The 9,223-nt window shown below is 53.7% G+C and overlaps 1 protein-coding gene across 2 annotated transcripts; it reads right to left on the bottom strand.

Moving 5' to 3' along the window:
• Positions 1 to 1,028: 1,028 nt before the first annotated feature.
• On the bottom strand, positions 1,029 to 7,293 carry FGF1 (fibroblast growth factor 1). 2 transcript variants are annotated; one of them, XM_009983363.2, is made up of 3 exons: positions 7,125 to 7,293; positions 2,401 to 2,504; positions 1,029 to 1,223 (listed from the first exon to the last, which is right to left on the bottom strand). In XM_009983363.2, the coding sequence occupies exons 1-3, from the start codon at positions 7,291 to 7,293 to the stop codon at positions 1,029 to 1,031; spliced, it is 468 nt and encodes a 155-aa protein (XP_009981665.1). The 2 variants fall into 2 exon arrangements, with proteins under 2 accessions (XP_009981665.1, XP_009981666.1); XM_009983364.2 differs by having other exon boundaries at positions 1,029 to 1,220.
• Between the last annotated feature and the right edge of the window lie 1,930 nt (positions 7,294 to 9,223).

Raw genomic sequence — 9,223 nt, 5'->3', positions numbered from 1 at the left:
TGGATGGGGGAAGATGGGCTGGGGTAGAGCGTGGCAGCGTGGTGCCCCCGTGGTGCTCACGGCTGGCAGGAGCCGCTCTGTGCCGGGAGAGGAGAAACACCCACCTTTGCGGCGGGTTTGGGAGTCACCAAGGGGCCCCAGTGCCATTTTCAGAGTCCCATTTAGCCGGGTGCTGGGGGTGTGGGAGGAAGCCCCCCGGGAGCGGGGTGCGAGGCTCTGCCACCGTCATGCAGCCCGTTCCTGTTGCACCATCGCACCCTCAGCTTCGGTCATCCCATTCTGCCCCATCCTCACTGGGACAGCGTCAAGGGGCTTTGGTGCCCAGAGTTACTTATGAGCAGACTGTAGAAGAGACAGGTTTACTTAATAAATAAATACAAATAACACATGGCAGGCACTAGCACGAAATAGCGCAGTATTGACGTTGCAAGTGGGGCTGAGATGTCCAGGGCTTGGAGCTTTGGGCTGGTGCTAGTTTAGCTTAACGCGCCGAGGGTGTCAGCAGGCATTTAACGAGGCTGGCAGGTGACAGTGTGACTGATGGTGCCATCTGAAATGGCTCAAGGGGCATATTAGAAGCTACATACTTGGATGGATAAATATGTTCATCCAGAGTATCCAGGGAGGTTTTGCCTTAGAATAACTGGGGACAGTGAAAGTGCATTTGCCTGGTAACCGGGGTGCCCTTGGGGTGCCCTTGGCCCCGTTTCTGGGTGCCTGCCCGGGGCAGGTTTGTGTGTGTTGCCAGGAGCTGCAGCGTGGTCACGGCATGCGCTGGCAGTCACCGGGGCTGGGGGGATGCTGGTGGAACTTGGGGGGTGTCAGGGCTTCTCCCCTCGTCTCTGCAAAGCTTCGTGCACAGCGGAGGAGCTCTGCGTTGTTTATTTTTGGTAAAGCCTTTACCTAAAGCTCGGAGCTCTAACGTTTGGCTCTGCCACACTAGCCAAGAAGAGAGAGAGTGAGGGAAAAGGAGGAGGCAGTGGTTGGGTTTTGGGGTTTGGGTCATCTCTGAGCTCCCAGGACAGAGCTTAGTCGGCCGAGACGGGCAGCGGGAGGAAGAGGATCGCCTTCTGGCCGTAGTGAGTCCGCGGCCCCAGCTTGCTTCTCCCATTCTTCTTCAGACCGACAAACCAGTTCTTATCCGCGTGCTTTTTGGAGACGTACGTGTTGTAATGGTTTTCTTCGATCCTTTCGAGGAACAGGCACTCCTCACCCAGTAACTGCTGGAAGAGAACCCCGGGGAACACCAGTGAGGCGGGGCGATGCCACGGGGAGGAGGACGTGTGTTCCTAAGGCAGCGATCCCAGCTCGGCGCTCCCTGGCCAGGATGCTATCCAGACCCACCTCCGAGATCCTCATGCCCCAGGGAAACTCATATTTAAAGCATGGAGGGTAAGTAGCCTTGGTTGAGACCCCTGGGCTACTCCTGCTGCAACTTCCCCATGTCTGGGGCATTTTATTTGGCAGTGACCGAGCCCAGCCCCGCGCTCCGTAAGCCGGTCCCGGCACTGGCTCCTGCTCTGGCACTAACCTGTGCGGTGGCGGCTGCGGGCTCAGGGCAGGAGCGCCAGGAACAAAGCAGCTCTTTGGTGAGGCTGAGCAGCCTGTGACCAGCATTACGAGTCGTGCACTTTGCAATAAATGGGACTATTCTAGTTGGAGATATCCCTGTTCCTTGCAGGGGGGTTGGACTAGATGACCTTTGAAGGTCCCTTCCAGCCCTAACCATTCTATGATTCTCACAGACCCAGATTATTTTCAGTGATTCCGTGCCCTCCGGTTCTCTGGGCACAGGGAGGGTAAGCTCCTGCCTTGCACGATCCTGCTCACACTGGGATGTTGTGGATGCTGCTGCTGCCTCCGGCACAGGGTTTGGTGCAACCAGGATGCAGAGGAAAATTGTGGGGAGGTCTTTGCTCAGTGTCTGTGGGCCATTGCCTGGGGCTGGTTCCTCTCACAGCCCTGAACAGCTTTGCAAAGCCGTGGAGAGGTGGCAGGAGGCAGGTGGAGGTGTGAGCAAGGTGCTGCCAGGGCTGGAAGAGCCAGGCTGGAGGGGCACTAGCCCTGCACCCCACTAGGATCCCCCTATGTCCCCGCTTGCAGAGCTGGCAGCTGCCCAGGGGATGCAAAGCAGCTGCTGCTCCAGATGCGGAATATGATATTTGTCAAATGTCAGATCCGAAATTCAATATTTGTCAAGAGGCAGGGCGGTAAATGCTGTTATTTGGTTGTTTATTTGCTTCCCCCCAAAATAAAGCCGGATGGAGAGTAGCCATCCAGCTGCCAAAATAGCAAACAAGAGGCTAATTGTCGCCTGTGGTTTGCATTACTCAGAGCTACGAGATTTCTGCAAACCTCAAACCCTCTCCGTGTCTGGTCCCACAGGAACCTCCTACTTACCGAGCCGTAGAGCAGCCCGTTGGTGTCCATCGCCAGGTACTGCCCAGACTGGGTGCTCTTTATATACACCTCTCCCACGCTTTCCGCACTTAGCTGCAGTTGAACTGAAAGTAAAAATAAACCAACAACAACAACAAAAGTAAAAGGAAAATAAGAAAAGGGGAAAAAAAAAAAAAAAGGTTGTCAGTGATAATGTCCAAGCTGCGAGGAGAGTTCGTGGGGTGTTCGTGTTCGTGTTCTGAAGCCCGGCTTATAAAAGGCTTTATAGGAAACAGGACAGCGTGTAATAAAAGTGTCTCCTTGTACTCTCTCCTTCAAAGAAACCCCACAGCCATGCTTTAGGATCCAAAGACCAATTTTTTTCCCTATTTTACATCAAAGGAAGGGCAGCCTTTTGGTTAAGATGCTGGAATGGGACACAGGAGATTGGGGTTTTAATTCTGGCTCTAATTTACAAATTTCTCATGTGGTTTTGACAAGACACTTAAGGAGAGACATATGAAGAAGTATTTCGAGAGCTAAACCAGCGACAGGCAGACTTCAGATGCCTGCGCTGCAGAACCCTCATCCAAAGCATCTCATCCGGCAGTGCGCCGCGGCTGGCATCATCCGGCACGGCGTAGGCGGGCAGTGGAGAAATAGAAAGGGCTGATCTTCATCCTACAAAAATACCTCCCAGGTAGCCATGAGCCGTGTCTTACGTTGTCCTGGTTTGCGATGCTGACATGAGTTTGACATCAAAGTGAGACCGGAGCCAGCTGGGGGGCGATGGGCTCCTGGGGGCGCCGCATCGGTTCACGCCGCCCACCGGGCACAGGCTCTCCGTCCCTGGCACCGACGCTGGACCTCAGCTACAAACTCTGGGGCAAAAAAAACTCCTTATTGGTCTTGTACTGTGGGAAGTGAGTGGGTCAGCCACTTGCCGAGGCCACCTCCCTTTGCCCAGCATCCTGCACCTAACCAGCAGATTTAACCTTTCTATCCGTCTGGTTCCTGTTTTCTGCCCTGTGAGTTCCTTTTTTTCTTACTTTGCTGATTACAGGAGCCTCGGAAAATGATTAAAACTTGGTTCAGGTTCTTGTTTAACGTATTTATCGGGAAGAGGCCGTGTGGCTGGAGAGCAGCTTTGGGAGGACAGCCCTCCGGCACTGTGTGCTCACGGACGGCCCCGTACTGCTCTCGGGGGTGGGCAGGAAAACTGAAGTCTGAGCACCCCCAGCGTGCACAGGGGGCTGCCGTTATATCCAGAGTGGGACTTGCAAAATCCAGCTCTTCCAAATGATCCGTCCCATCTCCTAGTCAGCTTTTATTCCTAAGCTTTTACTGTAGAGGTTTGTAACAGAAATATTTAGCTTGGTTTGGATGAAGCATGAACAGATGCCTCAGCTCCAGCTCCTTCCTTCCTTCCTTTTAAAACTTATTTTACTTTACCCTTATTTGGACCAGGTAAGAGGAGATGTTACATCTTGGCACGGCAGAAACCCCCGTCCCCATGAAATCTTTGCTGTAATGGTTCACATTCTTCGTTTTTTTGGCGTTTCCTGCTCAGTAAATGATGGTTAATTAGTAAATTGCCTGGGTGCAGGTTTGCAGTAACATGCAGCTCTGGTGCTCGCCTGGCTGCATCTGGCAGCCCCTGCAGTGGCAGAGCCCCCAGCCCGCCCTGCGGCCCCAGGATGTGGCCAAGGCGAAGTCCAGTGGGGAAAGAAGGGAATGAGGTAAAAATGATGATACTGTCCTAAAAAACTGCCTCCGAGAGAGGGGAGCGGGGAGACCGATGGGGGACGTTAAGTTCTCCAGTTGTAGAGGGAGAGAGAACAGCGGGTCTGGAGGAAGGAGCTCATGCACAAATTATTGTGGTTTTTACAGGTCTGTACAGTTATTTTCTTCCATGAAGTAACGGGATGAAACAGAGAAAATGAGGCTGTTTGTGGAAACAAGCATGAGCTTCATCCTTGAGGGTCTACAAGGTCCTGGTCAGCTCTCGGTTTGTTTCCCGGTGCGGGCTCGAGGTGCCCGGTGGCACGGGGAGGGAACCGTTACGTAGGGCGAGCCACGACTTCTGCTCTCCTTAGAGACCCTCCCTGGTCCTGGGGCTCGCACCCGCCGAGGCGATTTAAGGTAAAAATATGAATTCTTGATGTTTATCTGGAACAAAACGCGCACGGGAGCGGGGAGTTGTTTGTAAAGCACTGGTGCCAGCTCTGGTGTGGCCGTGCATGCTGGATGCTCCGACCAGCCACGGGCGTTCTCGTGCTTGCCCTCCCTGGCAACCTCTCTCCGCTGTCACCCCGAGGTTCCCCGTATGGATCTGACTTGCTCTGTGCCAGCCGGTGCCCGTCCCCGCTGCGTAGGCAGTATCCCACGGCGGAGTCACGGTCCGTGGTGCTGAGCACCAGGCGCAGGGGCAGGACCGTGGGCAGCCGTTGGCGCTCGGAGGCGGGGTACCTCGCCGGCAGCGCTGCTCCGCTGGCACGCAGCCCTTCCAGGAGTTTCCTCTGTAAATATTTGTACGTTCGGATATCCAAGTTTACGAGATCATTTACAGGAGGTTCCTCTCTGGCAGAGGTTTCCAAACACGCGGCCCCAGAGCAGGAGCTGGCGAGGTGTGAGCATGCCAGGGTGCGCCGGGTGCCATGTGGAGCGGGTGCTGCCCGCGCTCGCTGCCTGCGTGCATGGTGCAGCTGTGGGGACTGGCAGCTGGAGGGCAAAGGCTCACTCCAGGGTGATGGGCTCGCTTTGCCGGGGAAAAAGGCCGGGGTGTGCAGCAGCATCTGTGCCATGAGACGGTGGGCTCGGGGCTGGGGCGCAGGGGCTGGACACTCGTGTCCTTGTCAGCATCCCGTGTCCCAGGAGATGCCACCTGGCCGCTGGCTCTGCAAACCCATGCGGAGCTCCCAAGGGCACACGGGCATCTCTGCGTTGCCCGTCTGACTCTAGCAACATCTCAGCTCTGGCAAAACGTGGCGGAGGTGCCCGTTGGGCTCGTTTGGCCTCTGTGGCTGCCAGCTCGGGGATCCTGTGAGCCCAGTCCTGTCTCCTGCAGGTCCTTTGGGTCAGTGTCCTCTGCCTCTTGCAGGGGTTTGAGAAGGTTTCCGTGCCTGGTGTATTCCAGGCTGGAGGCAGCCTGCCCTGCGCTGTTTATCCAGCCTTGGTGAGCTCATCCTCACCTGCTGCCGCGTGCTGCGTGAGCGGTGGGGAAACGGCGTTTGTAATTAAACCTCTGCTGTAAACTGCCTTTCATTAAAACAGCAATAACAAAAAGAAAGGTTAAGTTTGGGGGGAGAAAGCCACATGTGCGCTTGTGGTTTAAAGAAAATAAAAGTGCTTTTCTTAGAATTTGTTAGGTAGACTTGGCTCCTCCCAGCCTTTCTTTCTGACCAGATAGGAGCCTGGCAGGTCCCAGTTCTATTCCAGTAAATGTTCAGGATATGGTGTGCCCAGAGGTTTCTGCTGAGAACCGAGAGCTCCGGTGCACAGCGGTGGGGAGGAGCCCGGCGCTGCGGGGAGCTTTGCTGCACTGCTGGCCTAGATCTCCTCAAGCATCGGTTTAAAAAAAATCCTCTGAAGTGCTTTGGAAGTGCAAGAGCCCTAAAAGCTTAGAACTTCCCAACTGATTCCTTGGATTTTGTGTCTTTGCCCTTACACAGCGATTTTCTCTTTACAAAAATGGCACTTTTTGGCGAGCGAGTCCTGCCAACTTCCCAAGGTAAACTTTTATGCCAATTATGGAGAGCAAACATGCTTGTAGAAAGGCAGCGGGATGTGCAAATGGTAAGACAAGTGTTGGTATCTGCATGGGCAGTTCATCAGCAGCAGGTCCCCAGCATCCCATGGGCTGGAGCCGCCGGCATCACCGGCTGCGGGGAACAGGGATGGCCAAGAGGAGACTCTGGCCGTGGACGGCAGCTCTGGTAACCTGTGAAATCTTCACGACACACAGATGCAGATAGAATGTGTTGTAAATACTTCAGCATACACTAAGCCATACTTGTTTTCATTAAAAAAAAAAAAAGAATGGTAACACAAGTGCATTTTTAGAGCTGTAAGTCACAAAATAACTCCCCTTCACCTGATCCTTGCCTCTGTTGGGCTTTCGCATCCTGCAGGCATTTAGTTTGCTGCGTAAGAGGAGAGGGAAGTTGCCCGAAGGTGTGGGGACGCTGTGCAGAACACAGAGCTGAAACCCCTTCCGCAGGCAGAGGAACGTGCGCCCGCCTGCCCACCCCAGCCTGACATGGCATATGGAGCTGCGTGGCTGCAGAGCACGGTTGGGAAACGCTCCTTGGCACTGCCCACTGTCATGCTCCATCTTCTAACCCAGAGCAATCGCACAGATACTGTCGAATTCCGTGTGATGGCTGCATGTGTGTAGGATGTGAGGCTGCTCCTGACCCTTTTTCCCAGCCGCCAGCTCGCTGCGGAAGCCAGCCGTGCCGCAGTTAGCACCGCGGTTCCGTATGCTCTGCCTGCCCACGGTCGTTTGGAGAACCACCTTGAGACTGAATACTTCTGCAGATGTGAAACAGTGCACAGCCCGGGCCTGCCCGGGCTCCACGCACAGCTGTGCGGGTGTTTGGTGCATGGGCTGACCCGGGAAGGGGTGTTGCAACCAGGAGAAAAGAGCCTGTCTTCTCCAGCTCCCCCCTTCCTGGCTGCTAAAGGCTGAGAAAATGGTAGGAGCAAGGTGGAACGCCGCGAAGCCCCGTCGGGTTTTTGCTTACTGTGCTGGTCGCTTCGGTCCCTGGTCCCATCCACTTTGCCGTCGGGGAGGATGCGGAGGAAGTGGCCGCCGTTGCTGCAGTACAGGAGTTTGGGTTTCTTGTAGTTCCCCAGGGGAAGGTTGAACTTTTCGGTGAGGGCGGTGAAGGTGGTGATCTCCCCCTCGGCCATCTCGCAGCCTCTCCCGCCGGCTGGGCTGCAAGAGACGCGGTGGCGTATGGCAGGAGCGGTGGCACCGAGTGCTTGGCACACACTGCTGCTGCCAGGCTTTTAAAGGGAGGGGAGGGAGCCTGGTGGTCCCCAGCTGGTGCCCGGCTGGCTGCTGGGCAGGTGATTCACACCGCAGCCGGTGGCTCCGGCAGTGACACAGCCCAAAAGGTGATGCTCTTTGGTGTGGGAGGTGGGGAGGGGGGGGTCGTCTCCTCACTGGGTGCAGCTGGGTGGTAGGGACTCTGTCCTTTTCATCTGATCATAGTCAATTCTGTTTTCTTTCTGCTTTCTATTGACGTACGTACTAAAATTATACGCTCAAAAAAAAGGTCTGGAAAACACCCAGTGTCTGATTGGAAGCCGCAGGAGGCAGGACGCAGCCCGGGTTAATAACTCTCGCCACTATTATAACTTTCAAACACGATTATGACTGGGTATTGCAACACGTACTGCATGCCAGAGAGCAAATATTGCGTCATATCTTGGCACTCTGCATCTCACCTGGCCAAGGCACGCGCTAAAGATGAGAACGGACGTTAGGCATCATGGGGGATGAGCAGGGGGTGGGAGGCTTTCCCTGGCTGGGCACGGAGCAGGACATTTCCCCATACACTGATCAATAGCAAAGGGGGAAAAGGAACTTTTGAGTCCAGATTATACCATGTTTGTGCCTCCTCGCATCTCAATAAAAGTGGTTAGAAGGGTAATGGTTTTAAAATAGAGGGAGGTAGATTCAGGTTGGATATTAGGAAAAAAATTTTTACCATGAGAGTTGTAGAACACTGGAACAGGTTGCCCAGAGAGGTGGTGGATGCTCCATCCGTGGTGACATTCAAGGCCAGGTTGGATGAGGCCCTGAGCAACCTGATCTAGTTGGAGATATCCCTGTTCCTTGCACGGGGGTTGGACTAGATGACCTTTGAAGGTTCCTTCCAGCCCTAACCATTCTGTGATTCTATGATTCTATGAAAGGCAAAGCCCTGGCTGATGCAGAAGGGTGTAACTGGGCATGGGATACCACCAGCTGCTCAGGAGCAACGGGCACCATCTCGTGTGAGCGCTCCTGCCCGCAGGACTCCTCTGCTCTCCTGGGGAAGTGTGCGGAGACCATATTGAAACCTCATTTTGCAAGATACTATGTGGTCATGTTTAAACAGGTGCTGTGCCAAAACCTGAAGGCATCGTCAGACCGATAAGAGAAAGATGCTGCCAAGGTCGGAGGGTGAGAGCTGCCACCGCAGCCGTGGGTCAGGAGGTGCCGTGGCCGGGTGTGAGTGGGGACCCGAGTCCTACACGTATTCCAGGTATGTTCAAATTTATCTGAACGTTTCTAGCCTAGAAACTACATTTTAAATCTCCCATGAATATGCTGTCTTTCGTGTACAAATTTCCGTAGTGCTTATAGAGAAGTGGATTTATGAACAGAAAAAAACGGGGCACAGTATAAATCTGGATACAGGAAATTACTTTAAATGTCATGTATTCCCATAGCTATACTATGGAAAATATTATATAGTCACTGTTTATGTGTGTTTATATATTTATAGATTGTAAAAATGTCTCTTTATCACTGAGTTGTGCTGCTGGTGCATTAGGATGGAGCCAGTATCCCGCTGTGTGGGTTTGCCGCGGTACGTAACGAGTGACCCGGGAGATATTAAGGGCTGCAACTCTGCAATACACACACACACACACACACATATAATCTCTAAACACTTGGCTGTAAACTCTGAAGTATTTAAATTTGCAAATGCAGCTGCAAGGAGGGGAAGCCACTCCTTCAAGGGAATCCCAGGAGCCTGCAGAAGATAAAAATGTCTGCGGGTTGGATTGCTGAAAGCCGAAACCTTGGAAATAAAGATTTCATCGCTGTTGCTGAACATGCACCCAG

The sequence above is a fragment of the Tauraco erythrolophus genome, chromosome 16 (genome assembly GCF_009769465.1).
Source record: "Tauraco erythrolophus isolate bTauEry1 chromosome 16, bTauEry1.pri, whole genome shotgun sequence".
In the NCBI taxonomy this organism is placed as follows: Eukaryota; Metazoa; Chordata; class Aves; order Musophagiformes; family Musophagidae; genus Tauraco; species Tauraco erythrolophus.
This window is presented reverse-complemented; position numbering and strand designations above follow the sequence as displayed.